The 16,344-nt window shown below is 42.6% G+C and overlaps 1 protein-coding gene across 2 annotated transcripts in view; it reads left to right on the plus strand.

The window, feature by feature from the left end:
- Positions 1 to 16,344, plus strand: part of AMMECR1 (AMMECR nuclear protein 1) — a 96,124-nt gene that overhangs the window by 22,260 nt on the left and 57,520 nt on the right. For both annotated transcript variants that reach the window (XM_036402077.2, XM_036402078.2), the window contains exon 2: positions 2,969 to 3,494. In XM_036402077.2, coding sequence (XP_036257970.2) covers positions 2,969 to 3,494 — 526 coding nt within the window. The remainder of the gene's footprint in view (positions 1 to 2,968; positions 3,495 to 16,344) is intronic.

The raw sequence follows: 16,344 nt of genomic DNA on the forward strand, positions 1-16,344 counted from the left end.
ATTACTACTCCTGCAGAAGTGCACATGGAGCCAAACAGCCTAAATGTGCTATTTTAAGTACCCTTTTAAATCCCTCACCTGTTCCAGAGCCTATTAAAAGAATTGATACTAATAAGGCAAGGATTATATCACCCCTGCTTACTGATGGAGCCAAATTTTGGCTCATTGTTTCCTTGATCTGGTTGATTTATCTTCTAATTAGATTGTAGGAAACATAATGGGGAAACATAGATGATCTTTTGGCCCACTTAAAACAATCTGACTTCTACTACAGTCAGTGCAAATTCTACCTCAGATTCAAAAGCAAGTAAATTGTGTCTGTCAGGATATAGTTTCCCCTAGATACTTATAAATTCTGATTATTTTGTTTAAGAAGGGCAATCCTTCAGAGCAGTGTCAGATCACTGAGAAATATATTTCTGCAAATAATTCTGTGTTTACTATAATAACTTACAGATCTTTTAATAATAAGCTTCACTTTTTAATTAAAACATTAATTTTAATCTGCTACTTGTAACAAGTGACTTTTCTGAAATCACTGCGGCTTTAGAACATGAGGTGAGCAATAGGGCTAAACAGCTGTAGTCATAAAGGAGAGCTGCATTACTCCTAAATTGCATTGACCTAATTGCACAACCATTCTGATTCTGTTGGTACTGCTAAAGAGTTTATTTTTCATCCAGAGTTCACTTGGGACACTTGACTCCATGAGGCACAGCACTGTCATCGACCAACAGGAAAGAATCTGCTAAAGTTAGCAGAGCATAGAAGTACATTCAGGTTTCTTGTAGTAAGAAATGTAAAAGTCTTTGATACTTTACTGAAGCAAAGGACCAATGAAACACATGCTGCTATTAACCAAAGCCATATTATCCAAAGAATAAATGCTCCTTCAAATAGAAATGGAAAATTTCCATTGAGCTATGAAGAACATTTTGTGTGGCTGTAGTTCTCTCTACTTCAAGATATTTGATAATACAATTCTGTCTTCCTGATTCCACTAGTTTCCACAGCTGTGTTTGTATATGTGTTGTTGTCTTTACCTAGACAGTTGGTATGCACTACATGCACTGAGGTAAAATAAGAGCACAACTATAGGCAAATACAGCAGAGAGCATCAGCAGAAGCGGAAAAAGGAAGGTTTTTCTAATGATTAAGTAATATCCTTGGTTTACCCTTTCATTCAGGGACCATTTGCAATACAATACGTAATCAAAAAGTTATCTATTCATTATCAGTAGTCTTGATATTGCATAAGGATTTCAGTCCTAGCTCTGAGCCTTACAATGAATCTTCCAAATATCTGTCCCAGTGGAGTGAACAATTAATCTTTCAGTCTGAATTGTAAGCTTTTGCAATTACTGAATATTTTTATAAATATTGGTCTTAAATAATATAGTATGTTAAAAAAAAAGAGAAAAAGACAGAATTCAATACCTGGAGAAACTATTTTCCCAAAAGCAACAGAAGGTGTCACTGCTAACTGATTTTAAACAATTGAATCCCTCAGTAGAAAACACTATCTTTGTTTTGAAAGAAACTTGAACATTGTTTGGGAAGGTAATTGGGTTCCCTTCTCAAGTATTCGCCAGCTCCTAACATAAACATTACATTTAAAAATGGAAAAGACTGCTTCACACCATCTAATTCTCATTTCTGTTTGCTATTATTCCCTGCAGCTGTTTTACTTCAGGCTATGATTCACAGTCAAAGCAAGAGGAGTTTACCCAGTATTTGGACTGAAACCTCCAAAGGGCCTTTTAACCCATTAGTATAGGAGATCTAGTAATTTCAAAAACATCATTTAAGATGCTGCCAAAATTAATATGAGGATGCTGGAGAAACCATTTCCATCAAGAAATGTAAAATCGAGTCTCCAAATAGTTTGAAACTGAAATCTTTCTGTATATTTCATTTCAGCTTCTGTAAGAGCTGTCTCTCTAACCTTGTGATATTATTTTAACTCTGTGTGGCAGTCCTCACCCCCTTGTCTTCCTTGAACCTGTAGTGTTGCTAGTCTATGTTAAACAGCTGTTACATCCCATGCCGGAGATGGCTGCATAACACTGACGAGTGAGGTGTTATTTTCTAAATATACTTCGAGATCTTTAAGTACTTTATGGCTGTTTGCAAGTCTCTCCATTCAGACATATCTATATGTGAGGCTAATGTAAAACAGTAATATAAAACACATTTCCTCTCCTTAATAAGCTTAATTTTTGGTTTCTGGAGAACAGCAGGAACTCACATCCTTTTTCCTCTGGACTTCCCTTCCCTAGAGGTCCCTCCCGGGCTGCCCGCACCCAGCGCCGTGGTCTCACTGGGTCATGGCTGCTGGCTCTGCAGCTGCGGGCCTATGCTCCGAGCTGCTATTTACTAGTTGGGAATTGCCAAAGCTGTAATTAAAAAAAGATATATTTTATATATATATATATATCTATATGCCTATAAAGCTCGTGGCTTTTAGCCATCACGATTGCATGCTTAACAGCTGCATCCAAGCACTCTCTCCAGGCTCCCAGCCTGGCGGCTCCAACACAGCCCTCCCCTTCTCTTCCCCAGAGAAAGGCATTTCAGGTCACTTGAATTATTTAGCGGGGTGTTTTTAACCATCTCAAGGGCTTTGCTCCTGCCGTGCGGCGCCTGCAGAGCTCGGGTTTGTGGGTTTATTTTTTTCTTTCTTTTTTTTAGCACGCGAGGTGGAGTTGCTCCACTTCCCTGGCAGAAGGAGGAGATAAAGCGCGGGGGGAAGGCGAGAGGGGCGGCTTGGCGTGTGGAGGGGAGGGGAAAGGCCGCCACACCTGCGGGCCGCGCTGCCCCCTCAGGCCCGGCCCTGGCCGCCGGGGCCGCTCACCGGGTCGCTCTAACGCAGCTCTCTCTGTCTCTTCTTTCCCCCCCTCCCCCGCCAATCCTCCTCTCCCTCCCGCTCCTCATTCATCCTCCCCTCTCCCGCCCCCTCCCCGTGCAGGCGAAGCGGGCGCGGCAGGAGGCGGAGCGGGCCGCCGCACGTCCCCCGGCCGGCCGGCCGGCCCCCCCGCCATGGGTCGGAAGCGCTGCGTGGGGGGAGACGGCTCCAAGATGGCGGCGGGTTGCTGCGGGGTGAAGAAGCAGAAACTCTCCAGCTCCCCTCCCTCGGGCTCGGCCGGCCCGGGTGGCGGCGGCGGCGGCTCCCACTGCGGCGGGGCGGCGGCGGCGGGGGGCGAGCCGGGGGCGCTGCCCCCGCCGGGGGGCCCCCGCCTGAACGGCATTGGGGGACTGGCGGGGGGCGCCGCCGGCTGCGCCCTGTCCCCGCCGCTGCCGCCCAGCTGCGGCGGGGGCCCCGCCGGCCTCTCCCCGCCGGCCTCCTCGCTGCTCGCCTCCCCCGGCTCCGGCGGGCCCGGCTGCAGGAAGATGGTGGTGTCGGCCGAGATGTGCTGCTTCTGCTTCGATGTGCTTTACTGTCACCTGTACGGATACCAGCCCCCGCGGAGCCCCCGCTTCACCAACGACCCATAGTGAGTATCGGCGCGACCGCCCGCGTGGGCGCCTCGTGCGCGCCCGTCCCGCCCGGCTCCCCCCCGGCCGGGCGCCCTCCCTCACTCCTTCCCCGCCGGCTCCCGCCTCCCGCCCGGCACCTTCCCCGCTGTCGCCGCCCGACCGCTGTCCTCGCCTGGCCCCACGCCTGCCCCCGGGCCCGGCCCGCGGGCGCCCCCGCTCCCCGGGAGCCGCGCTGCCCTCCCGCGCCGGGCTCGCCCCGGGGGGCGCCGCGCTGCCCGCCAGCTCCGTGAGTCCTCCCCGGCCCCTCTTGGCCCGTCGCTCCCGGGGCTCGCTGGTGACATCTCCCCCGTGATCCCTCACACCTCTGGCAGCGCCCTGGTCCGAGCGGCCGCCTTTGTGGCAGGCTCCGCGGCCACCTCCGGCCGCCGCGCTCCGTGGGCAGTGCCCTCTCCCCGCTCGGGGGCTGTGTTCAGCAGTCCCCGAGTAGCTCCCTCCTCGCTCAGTTTCACCTGTAGTCCTTACTGGGACCCCTTCACTAGGCAGCCTCTCGCTGTCCGTGTGTTCGGCATGAGGGCGGGCCTCTCCTTCACCAGTGCTGGATGGTGAGTACCTAGTGTAAGAGCCCTGTGTGCGAGTCCCGGATTTGTGAACACTGGTGTACCTGTACATTCCCCGTGCCAGGCACTTGTAACGCTACTTTGGTCTCATATCGTTCAGAGTCCTTGCTTTGTAATGACTCCTGAAGATCACCCAGTGTTAGACATCCCGAGTCCCTGAGTAATCCACCACATCAAATTCCCAGAGTTTTGAAAAGATCACATAAACACCTGTTACTCCCATCCTCCCTCTGCCTCCCAAGCTTCCTTGCAAGAGTGTCCAACAAGGGCCTGTTTTATTCCCATCCCTGGCCACTCTTGTTCAGTGTTTGTCTTGAACCTTGTGCCACACTGCCTTCAGAAGTGACCTGCCAGGACCGTCTTGCCCAGCATGTCAGCACCTGCAGCCTGCCTGTGCTGGGGAGCCGGGCATGCTGCTGCAGATAAGCTCAGACACTTCAGGGAGTAACTTCTCTCTGACAGGAAGTTCCTTCCTCTCAGCCGGGATGAGTTACCGAGTTGCTGCATGATCCAAGTCTGTTTGATTGCAGAGTTAACATAAGGGGTTGTTGAAATTGAGTTTCCGCTGTTTTACTTTGCTTTTAAATGAAATGGAGCTCATGTGGTGAGTTTCCAAGCTCCAGCTGAGACTCGACTGTGTTGGTCCACCAGAGTGCATGTCACTTTTTTCCTCTTATGTATAGCATGACTATCAAGTTCATGAGAACCTGTGCTTTCTCAGTACTTAATGAGTACAGATTTTCCGTGTATGTCCTGGACCCTCGTGCACCTTCACCAGTGCAAACAGTTATTGTGCAGTCTGTGTTTCATTAATGAGATGTAGTGTATGCTTCTTGGTGTTTAAAAATGTAATGTATTGATAATCTTATTTGTAGTCCTTGCTGTTCTAACACCCAGGATCTATACATCTCTTGCATACTTTCAGCTGCTGTCATGACAACCCAGCTCTGTGGATTCCTACTTAACCTGCCACCCCAGCAAGTCTTCCCTATATGCTCTTCATAACTCCTATGTGATTTCATCAGAGTACCAATAATGAAAGGAGGGCAGGGAGACTCCACTGTGAGTTTCTTTACCCAGGTCTTTTGCAAATCCATGTCTGTCCTTTTGTAGATACCAACTGTTCAGCAACTGCTGCTCTCAGTAGCCATTTTGCTGTGCATTGTCCTGTGTCTGTTCTCCATCCCAGACCACTATAGGTTGCAACATCAGCTTTGTGCTGTTTCACTTTTTCATTGCTGTGAGAGAGTTGAATTTTGTCTGTCTCTGTAACAATATTACATTGGTGTTATGGTTTTTTATCTGTGTTGTAGAATGATTTGTTGAACAGATTAGTTCTACTGTTTGTTTTATTACTGGAGGAAACTGAGGCAGGGGTGAAGATTTCAGCACTGTTTTCCAGTAAGCACTTTGATTCTTCTTAGTAAGCAGTAAATCAATTTACTTTTTTCGTCCTGCTTCTTACTTTAAACACAACACAATTGCAAACTAAGTAAAATTATGTAATTTTTCTGAAATTCATATGTGTTCTTCAGATGTAGTTTCTAGAGCTGGTGAAAAGTTGCTGCATCAACTTCTGAACTTTTAGACTTCAGAAAGTGGCACTGTCATTAAAATTAGTAATGTAATTTCTGTTTATTCCCATGCTTGTGCCAGCATGCATGGTTGTATAGATCAGGAAATGATCTAACAATAATTTTATATTTTTCCCCAATTGGTTACAGAGTTTGGTTCTCTCTGGATCATTACATGGCTTCACAAACATTTGTGTCTGCACAATTGTGAGGTGGGAATAAGCAGACAGATGGCAGAACTGCTGCTTTCAGCAGCCTTGTGAGCTGATTATGTTTGTGCAGTTGGGGATGCAACTTTGAAAAAGTTGTTCAGTATTACACGTAAAATTATAGGTCGGTGAATAAATTCCTCTTGCTAAGTGTTCAGAGGCAGCATGATTTCTAGCATTCACAAGATTTGCAGGCAGTCTTAGTGATAACTGGGTAACTCACAAAGATTAGATGTTGGCTTTGAAGCTGGGCTTCATCCTGTACAGCAAAAGAATCCTGAATGAGAACTGGTGTTTTTCAGTGAATGTGTATTGCAGCTTTCTGCCTCAAATTCATTTGGAGGTTTTGTCTATGGACTGAAATATATGGTCAAAGAGCAGTGACCTAAAATAAGGGTTTGTATGTAAATTATAGAGTTATTTTTTAAAGTCATGTTAATTACAGGGAGGATGAAAGACCTGTGAGCAGGTATCCTCACACAAACATGACTCATATTCCTTGCAGGTCTTTGAACAATGAAACTGGGCATGATCAAAGAAAAGCAGGTGGCTGAATCACTTGGACAAGGGGTTCTGGCATGGTGTCTTTAGAGCAAAACCTGCTTGTGACACCTCTGGATTTTTCTGACTTTCTGATGCCAAGATGAGGGCAGCATCAGGACAGTAAATTCAAGGCAGTAGGAATGAGTTGAAAAGCTTTGAAAGGGTGTGGGTTTTGAACTCCAGGGCAGCCCATACATGGATGAAACAGTTGGCATTTTCCTATCTCTGGAGTTCCTAAAGCACAGAGAATAGGGTGTGGAGGGTATTGCTGGGGAGGTGTTGGGTTGGAGGGGTGGTGACTCATGGAGTTAAAAGAAGATAGCTGGAAGACGTTGAATATCTCCAGCAGTGTTTTGTTGAGAATACGCTGAGCAAGTTCTTTCTGCCATAGCTTCCTCTCCTCTTGTAGCCTCCATGGATCTGTTAACATTTTATTCTGTCTCTCTTAGTTGAAGAACTTTCTCATACCTTTAATTTCACTTCACTTTTGGTTGCTCTCTAAGCCACCCTTGCCCTTCTTTACAGGATATGTCCTGCAGGGCCTGTGCCTTCCTTCCACCAGTGTGATGGCTCTCACACTACAGGTTCAGAAGGCATGTAGAAATTATCCTGACAGTGTGAACACTGATACAAAATTTGAAAATTGCTGACCCAGACAAAATTGTCTCTAGGACAAAGTGTTGTTTAGACGCTGATTTTGAGACTCTGTTTCATGAGTAAAATTCAGAACACTGAAATTGTCCATAGAAATGAATTGTAAGGGGGTGCAGGAAGAATTGTAAAAGCATTTTAACCCACTCATTTATGGAGAATGAAAACTGAGTAGCCTTTTTTACCTTTCTGACAAGTAACTTCTATCCCTTTTGCTTTTCTGGTTTGGTCTCATGCAATACACAAGATGGGCCATTATGATTAGTGGAAACAATACCATGTCCTGCCTTCTGTTGTGAAAGTGGAAAGGAGGTGTCTACCAGTGTGAAGGGGCTCAAGGTTTACACTATTGCTCACTGCTGTTTTCCTTCTAGTAGGAAAATATTTGAGTGGAAGTGCAAGAAGGTTGTGACAAGAGAGGGAGGATAAGTGTGTGAAGAGGAGTTCAGTTGAAGCTGTGCTGTGGGGAGTGAGGAGGACTTTTCTTAGAATCTCACATCTCTGGTCCCTGTAATGATTTCCCTTGGCACACAGAAATAATCTTTCTGAGTTTTTGTCCTGCACAGTGTCTGCTTCAAGCTCTTCATCTTGCCTACTTATTTTAATATCAACATCTTTGTGTAGAAGACATTCTCTGGCAGTCCATCAGGTTAACTCTTTTGTCAGTTGTTTGCTTTTTGTAGTCCCTTCTTGAAGGTTTTGGCTAGTGAGCAGGATTATTTTAGCGGTGACCACCTGTAGTTGACACAATGTGTAAGGGGAATCATTTGTTCTGCCCCTGTCTGCACCTGGAATGAGAGCTGGGGCCTGTGCCCTGCTTCCCACCTGTCTGAAGAGCTCTTTGGAAATTGTATTCAAATGCCCAGGTGAAGACTGGCTCACATCTTGCTCATCTCTCAGGGGACTGTGCTGGAGGCAGTGGCTGGTTGCTGTAGCTGACCTCTGTACCTGTGGTGCTTCTGATGCTTTAGGGAAGCTGACAGCCCCGTGCGCTTGACGAAGTGCTGCTGGCTACCACACTCTTTGCTAGGAATAATCTCTATGGTTTGACCATCTTCTGTGATTGATGACCTCTGGATTAAAATATTGTCCAGGTCATAGCCAATTTTGAGTTGAAGACTTAGCTCAGAAATTTATCTGTTCCTTTCTTCATTGATGACTTGTGGTGTTTGGCAGCAGCAGTCTGGCTACAGGACCGAGGTGCAGCCATGTTGATGTGCCTGATTTTAGTATTTCATTGTGTTTTCAGGTCTAAGATGTGTTAATTTACATAATCTGAAAGGGTATGGGGTAGCACTACTACACTGCCTTAATATTTTGTTACTGAAGTTTGGAAACATTTCAATTCAATACAGTTTAGAAATACAGAGTTAGCTAATCTTGTGCCCATCAGTTTTCTCACTCAAAGACTTTAAGTTTTGATGCCACTCAAAATGATTACAGCTTAACCTTGTGGTAAAGAGACGGTTCAGGGTTACTGGAATTCAGGATTTTTCCTTAGTTGCTGTGTCTTGGTAAAGTGTTGGCAATGGTGGAGAATTGCTGGTAATTTAGATTGAAATAGCTAAACATCTTCAAGTACAGCCCCAAAGCTGATTTTCTTGCAGTGTTTGCTGTCCACTGCTTTCTAGTAAGGCATTGAAGAGAGATGAGACTGTCTGTAGGTGTGTACATATGCACACATACGTGTGAATAAAAATGTTATTGCTTGCAGTTGATAGGATTTCATGCTTTTCTCAATTTCTTGTTCCTTGGCTGCAGCCTGACCTCCAGCTTTAGTCTCTACAACTTACTGTTATGTTGGAACATTGCACTTAACTCCTTGCTTGCTTTGGTATATGCTTCTTTACAGGCTTTTTTTTTTGAAACTTAGTCTGGAAACGTAGAATTTCATATTGTCTTAAAAAACCCAGCAGTGTTCTTTCTCTGCAATCCCTACACAGATTTGAGCTGTACCTATTGTCATTACTGCTCTTGATGCCAGGAATATGAAATTTTGTTGTTTCTCTGCAGGATTTGGTTGTATGGCAGTGGAGACTTACACTGTTTTGTGGCAGACTCAGTAATAATTTCTATTTATTGTTACATTCCAATATTACACAACAGCTATAATGATTGTCTGGTCATGGCCAAAGATCAACAAGGAAACACACAGGGAAATGTTCTTTCACATCTGTGTGTCTGTCTGACTTCATTCTGGTTTTCATGTGCATGTCATGTGGATTTGTATAAGGTTCAGTATTTTCTTCTGAATTAATGGGGTGTATTGGTCATTACTGTTGAATGTTAAATGTTGGAATATGAAGTAGTGGTTCTTTCAGAGTGGCATTCTGTGGTAGATGCTTTGAAAATGTAGTACAGTAGAGAATGTGTATTTTGGCTGGCATTGGCAGTGCTCAGCAGGGAATTCCCAGCATATTTGAAAGCAGATCTGCTGAATGCATTGTGGTTCAGCAGAGGGGCAGAAGGGATAAGGTTGCATGGCTTCAAAAAGAAGTTGCCTTTGCCAGTAGGTTCATCCTCTGATATGATTGGAGAACTGAGAAAATAATGTGGTGATAAACTCCAAATTAGGTTATCTGTAATTGGAGGACTTTTTCCTTCATAAGGTCCCTTTAGTGAGCTGTTCTTACATGCAGATGAGATAGTTTCTATTAATACAGGAAATCAAATCATTGGCTGTCTTAAGGATAGACCCTGGTTCTGTTTCTTTAGCTAAAAGCAGTCACCACAAAGTCATTCTAAGTGCTCTGATTCTCTGCAGTACTAATTCTGTGGAAGTACTAATTCTCATACTCCTTTTAGGGTGAAGAGGAGTCAGCAACAACCTCTCCTTGTGACATCAGTCTGGTCATTCATTTTTATTGCCTCCTTTGGTTTAGTTACATTCATATTGTTTGTCATACTTTCTTTATTCAATTTAGTGCTTTATGTTCCTGCTAAAGATTTTCATGGAAATTCAAATTTTAACATTGCTTTTGACATTTAAACTCTCTGACTGTCAGAAAAATGTATTTTGTGTCTAGATTTGGTTTACTTCACACATCTAACTGAAGTATTTTTTTGCTAGAAATTGTTGAAACATTAATGATTTAGGAATGCAGGTATTTATATGGAGCTGCTGAAAGAGTATGCAGTTCTGCCTTCTCTTCTGTTGTGAGTTAAATATAATAATAATGTTATCTAGCACTGAATGGTAAACCAAGAGAAATTTAATGTTGGCACTTTTTGGTTGCTGACAGTTAAGAGATAACCAGAAAATAAAAGTTAGGAACCCTGGGCTAGCTCATTTTGCTTAGTTTACAGATCTAGACTGTGACCAGTTAATGAATGAAATGTAGTCTTTAGTTTTTTGTTCTCTCAAAACTCATGCCATAATTAATGGAGCAAGCTCAGTGTGTTAAGCTATCTGTTTTTGCATTAAGTGTTCACAGTTAAGTGCAGGTTTTCTGTCGCATCAAATTTTTGTCTTCAGAAATAGAAGTGTTAGTTGTTTGATACATGCCATATAGTGGTGGTTTGTGGCAAGAGTCTCCATGGAAGGCAGGAAGTATGTAAATTATTTTAAAATAATAGTAGACTCACCAGAGTTTGGCCAATGCAGAAACTGTTGCTAGGCTGGAGGCCAAAACAAGTCCAGTCAGGCCCTGACCCTCGTTAGCAAAGCATTATGAAAATGCTTGACTTTTTTTATGATGTTTATGCTCCTAAGGAATGGGTTATTAAGATTGGTACTCAGCTTAGCATTGCAGAGTTTGCATTTAAATAACAAGATGGGGCAGTTCTACTGTGGTTAATTGACAAATTCTCAGAAACATGTCCTTGATGACAAAGCATGCTGGGATCTCCAATGGAGTATGGCTATTGAGCTGGTCCTAGTGCTGCATTTCTCACTGTGTGATAGTACTGTGGTATATGCTGACTGACCAAAAGCTGGGCAGTTTATCAGTCCAGCCCTATAAACAAGTCAGCATCTTTCCTGGACTACTTGTATGACCTTCTAAAAAGCCCTTCATTTACATGACTGGGGTGTTGGCTAAAGCAATCAATGTAAAGAGCTTCATTTCTGAAGGCACACCTTCCTGTTCCATTGGTCAGAAACATATTTACTGAGTTTGATTTTTTTTTTTTTTTTTTTGCATCTGTGCCATTCTTTCACAACTGGTGTCCCCTAACAGACTGCACCTCTCTGTCCATGCCTTACAGGATATGCCTGAAGTTTTTGTAGTCTGACTGGGCTTTGATAACTTCCTGGAAGGCAGTGCTTGTTGTGAGTACATGGATATTGCTTTGCCACACTAAGTACTTGCAGCCAGGGTTATTCAAGTGCTAATTTCATGAGAATGACATGTTACGGAATGCAGAACAGCTCCATGGAGTTGTAGCAAGGTCACTGGGACAGCAGCCATATCAAGATCTGTATGTCTTCCCAGAGCACTCTTGTGTTACAAAGATGGAGTTCTCACAATCCTTAATGGTATATAAAATCTCACTTCATGTTTTTCTTTCCATTAGCTTGAAATCTGTGGCACCTTTGGCAAAGTTGAACCTAGGGCTGCAGTGGTTGTAATATATGTGCCATAGACATACTCCTGTAATTTATCTTTTGCCCCTCTGCCACCAAAGATGTCTCCTCTCCAGGTTTTGTTGGCACACCATGGGTTCTAGCATCTGGGAGGCTGTCTGCTTTATTTACTGGTTGGTACGTGGGGGCCATGTTTGAGACAGAAGAGAGAGGAAGAGAAGGATCCTTGTCATAAGTTTTTATCTTTAGCATCAGTAATGCTTCTGCTTTATCTTTTCTGAAAGTTAAAACACTTTCCCTGTTCTCCATGTGGTGCTCTGTACAGAGATAAGACTTCTATGGGTGAAGCTCAAGAATTCATGAGTTTTAGCTGTATTATTAAGATATAAAAAAGTGTGTGATTCTCCACTGGTGGACAGCAGTGTGGGCCTGTGTAAATCTGGTTGCTTCCAGCGCCTTTTTCTAGCTGACTGTAAGAATAGAAGTGTTGGGTGCCACACTATTTTCCTTACTCAGTAAGTGAACACAAGGGTAAGTTCAGCTGATGAGGAATGGCAAGTTTGCAAGGTTGTTCTTTTCTGTATAAATAAACTTGCTGAAAGATTGACTTTTGGGAAAGATGATGTTCTAGGCAGAGGTCCCTTGTAAGGACCTTTATGAGGAAGAAAAAACATTTTTTTTGTAGTCTTCAGTACTTTATTTGACTGCCACATTAAGTAGGCAAAGGAAGTGCTGCACTAATCTTCTCTTAAGTAGTGTTTCTGCAGAGAGTGCTGGGGGCTGAGCACATGGTTGAAAAACCTACGGACAAGGTGCAGTGAGGAAAAAAGCCTCTTCAAAGAGTGCTGCAGTGCCTGAAGGGAAGTGATTAACTGCACTTGAAGCATCTAGTAAGCATGAGGGGAGCAAAACTCCAGCAAGCCACTGGCACAAATTAAAAACTGCCAGCCAAGCAGTAGAAGGCAAATTCTTTTGGTACAGTGTTACAAGCAGTTATCCAAACTCTGAAGAACCAAATGGTAATGTAGTATTAAAACTGATCCCTAATTAAGATGCTGATAGAATGCAAAGTTGTAGTAATGAGGCTCACTCTTCCTTAAGAAATAGGAGCAGGACTCTGGCTCTGATTCAGCTCAACTAAAATTGAAAAATAAACAGGTAGAGAAGAGGCAGGCAGCAGAAATCTCACATGGGATATTTCCTGCCATAGTACCTGGATTACTCTAAATACTGGGACTAAAATTTGGGAGAATATATGATTGGGGCTATTCATTGGGAAGGAACACTGGATAAACCCAAGCATTAAAAATGAAGTGTTATAAAGAAGGATAAGTGGAACACAAATTACCTTTTTCTTAATTCACAGGAAAAAGGTTCAAGTGAAACAAATATTCCTGTGTACGTTTAACCACTGTGGTCTCTTTTCACCTCAAGGTTGAATTATTGCAGTTTTCTGTGCTTGGACAGCTTGAGCTTTTAAGGTAGAAAATTTAAGCCACTGCAAAAAGTAGCTTCCAGCAGTACCTCTTTTTGGGAGAATATGAAATCTGTGCTTCAGGTTGTTTGGTGCCAGCTACTTCTTTTTTTTTTTCCCCTTCCTTTTTTTCCTTTTGCACGATTTCAAGGTGTTAAGTTCCTTCACATATGTAATGTAAATGTCTTGGAATAACCTGCTCAAAGACTACCTACTATCCTTTGCCATCCTGCTAATTTAAGTATGCTTTCTTCTTTTTTAAATGTGTTGAGGTGCTCAGCAGCAGCAGCAGGTTATCCTGAGCTGAAATAGTTACACTAGATCTGGTAGATGAAGATAGAGGAACATGCTGCTGCTACAATGTGAGATATTACTCTTTCACTGACCAGTGGTCATATAAATGTATGGATGACATACACATCCAATAGTTAGGCAAAAGAAGCATTATACACTTTCTTGGTTGTCATTTTATGTAGAATGTTTAATGGAAATTGCTCTGGAGGAGAAAACTAGGCCAGTTCAGAGTGGTCTCTGACATCTTGGCACTAAATTTTAGAGGGTTGGAGATGCCAGAAATTTCTTGGAAGAGGCCATTGCAGAGAGATCAGTAATGTTCAGATGGTTCCACTGGTAAGACCTCTGCTTGTTTTCAAGTGATTGGATAAGTCAAAAGAAGAAAGAGAGAATCTTACATAAAAACACTGTTGGACCTCTGAGTGTTTTTGGGGCTTTGCAGGTTCTGTCCAACTTCTCTGTATCCAAGTTATTAGAGCAGGCAAGTGGGACTTAAGGATGAATCACTGCAGTGGTGTTTGGAAGGGTTGTGTTTTGTTCCTGGCCTTGTGATTATGGTGGGCAAACCTGAATGAGGTCTTCAATCACTCTACCTTGTGTTCTTGATGTAAAAAATAAGGCACCTCAACCTACTTTTCTTTGTCAAGTTAGTATAGAGAGAAATTGGCTGTTATTGCAATTGTTCTTTCCCTTGACTGGATTATCCTGCCAGGAAGCTCTCCAGACTCGGCTCAGGGTATTTTTGCCTAAATTGGCAACTTGGAGACATGCACTTTTTTTTCCTTTTTTTCCTTCTTTTCCTTTTTTTAAACTGTAATCTACTATATCTGAAATGAATCACAGTTGTATTCATGTTAGCTTGACTCCTTTAAAGGCTATTCTTGCTTCTCAAATAAGCCACAGAATTTGCAAAGATTTTTTTTTCAGACTAGTTTTTTCATTTGGGGCTCTCAGAGTCACAGTATCCTCCTTCACAGTTTAGAGTACTGTTCAGTGAATCCTTTCCCTGAGAATAGTTCAGACAGTTTTAATCTGTGAAGACAAGACCTAAAAATCATACTGCAATCTTGTGTTCTGTTCAAGTTGCACGAACACCATTGTTTTATGGACATTTTGGATCTGTGAAGAAGGAAGGTATGGTTACACATTCCATGCCTGCTAGAGCCACTAAGTGTTGGAAGTGGAGATGAGCAGAAAGAAAAGGTAGGGTGGCAAGGAAGTACAAGCAGTGACTGTATAATGATACTTCCCTAAATATTTTTCTAGTCTTCAGGAACTAGTGGTTTGGGACATTTGGAGCCAGAAGTGGTGTCTTTCACCAGTAAGTCTCCCTAACACCCCACCCACCCAACTAGCAATGAGTAGATTATAAATGAAGTTTTATGGAGGTGAAGTTGGAAGAAAGATGAGACTGTTTTGCAGGAATGGTTGAAGTACTTCAGGGGCTATACTGTTAGAAATGGAATGAAAATCAGTGTTTTTTAGAACAATGCCATGTACTTCAGGAGTACAGAAAAACCGATTCTGTAAGTTAGGAGTTTTTTTCCTCTCCTTAATGATTTTCTGGTATTACCAGTTGACTATCAGATTGCTTAGCTTTCATTATGCTATAGATATATATAAAGGGCACATGGCTATTTTAAAGAGTAATTATAAGTAAGAATAGAAAGAGTAATTATAAGTAAGAATAGAAAAGTATTAAATACAGTTTTAAAAGGGAGTGGCTGAGAGTTTACTTGTAAAAGTTTATGGTTCTGCTGCTCTCAGGATAAAGACATCTTGTGTTTTTAAAGCAGGGCAGCCAGGGTGCTTGAAAGTATGAAATGAGCTTGCAAAGGAAGATGAGAAGGGCTGGGCTGCTTTAAAGGATCAGAACAATGACTAAAATATACAAAATTTGATTGAGGGGAGGTGTGTATGTATATGTGTGTATACATACTGGTCTGTCCATATATATATATATATATATATATATATATATATATATATCTTTGTGAGTGCATATATATGTGTGTATAGGAAGAGAAAGACAAAGCAACACAAATTAACTCTTTAAACCAAATGCCAGTACTGTTAGAAGAACAAAAGGTTATTAAAAGACTGTGAATTCATTTTAGATGTAGTGTGTAAGGTTTCCACTTTCTGGAGTAATGTGGCATTATTGTAACAACTAATAGGATTACAGGAGGGAAGCAATCCAAATACTTTAGATAGATCTTGATTACTTTATGATAAGATACATGTGACACATTGCCTTCAGTAGTAAGCTTACTAGATTTGATAGTTTAAAAGGTCCCTCTGAGTTCATTGGAGTAGACTTGGGCTTTAGGCATCAGTGTGGCATTTTACCTTCTCATGGGTCCCCCATGGAAGGGGATGGAAAGATGGCATTAAATCCTGCTCCTTGGTTGTTTCTGCTTTGGTAATATGGTCTAGATTGAGAAATCTTCTGGTGATTAAGTTTTCAATAATGAAGACAGTAATTTTGCCATTGAAAGTCTGAAGTTATCAAGATAACATGACAAAGCTTGTCTTCTCAATATTATCTAGTTGTCTTTATTACTTGCCTGAAAATTCCTCTTTTGTTTTTTTTAATTGACACTGGCAATGATTGCCAAGTTGTTTATGTCCTCATGGGCAGACATGGTAGTTGGTAATGATCCACTGATAGACCTGACATGAAGTTAAGTGCTGTCACCATTGAATTCTGTATCGGAATATGGGGATAAGTCACAGTTTTAAACTGTGGCACTGATGCTTTTCTTGTATAAGAAAGATTGGTTTTGGAGAATAGTGATGATAGATGAAGTTTATTTAATCTCTGAGGACTGTTAGATGAACTGTCTTTAGGCAGCTTCTGATAGAATTTGTTTTTGAGTAGATTACTTGTTTCACTGAGTTCAGAGAGGCCCAAGTTGGTGCTCTCTGACCTGGTTGGGTCTAGCACCATTACTAACTTACTTAGTGGGGGTTGTTCTCT

Source organism: Molothrus ater, chromosome 14, assembly GCF_012460135.2.
Source record: "Molothrus ater isolate BHLD 08-10-18 breed brown headed cowbird chromosome 14, BPBGC_Mater_1.1, whole genome shotgun sequence".
NCBI classification, from domain to species: domain Eukaryota; kingdom Metazoa; phylum Chordata; class Aves; order Passeriformes; family Icteridae; genus Molothrus; species Molothrus ater.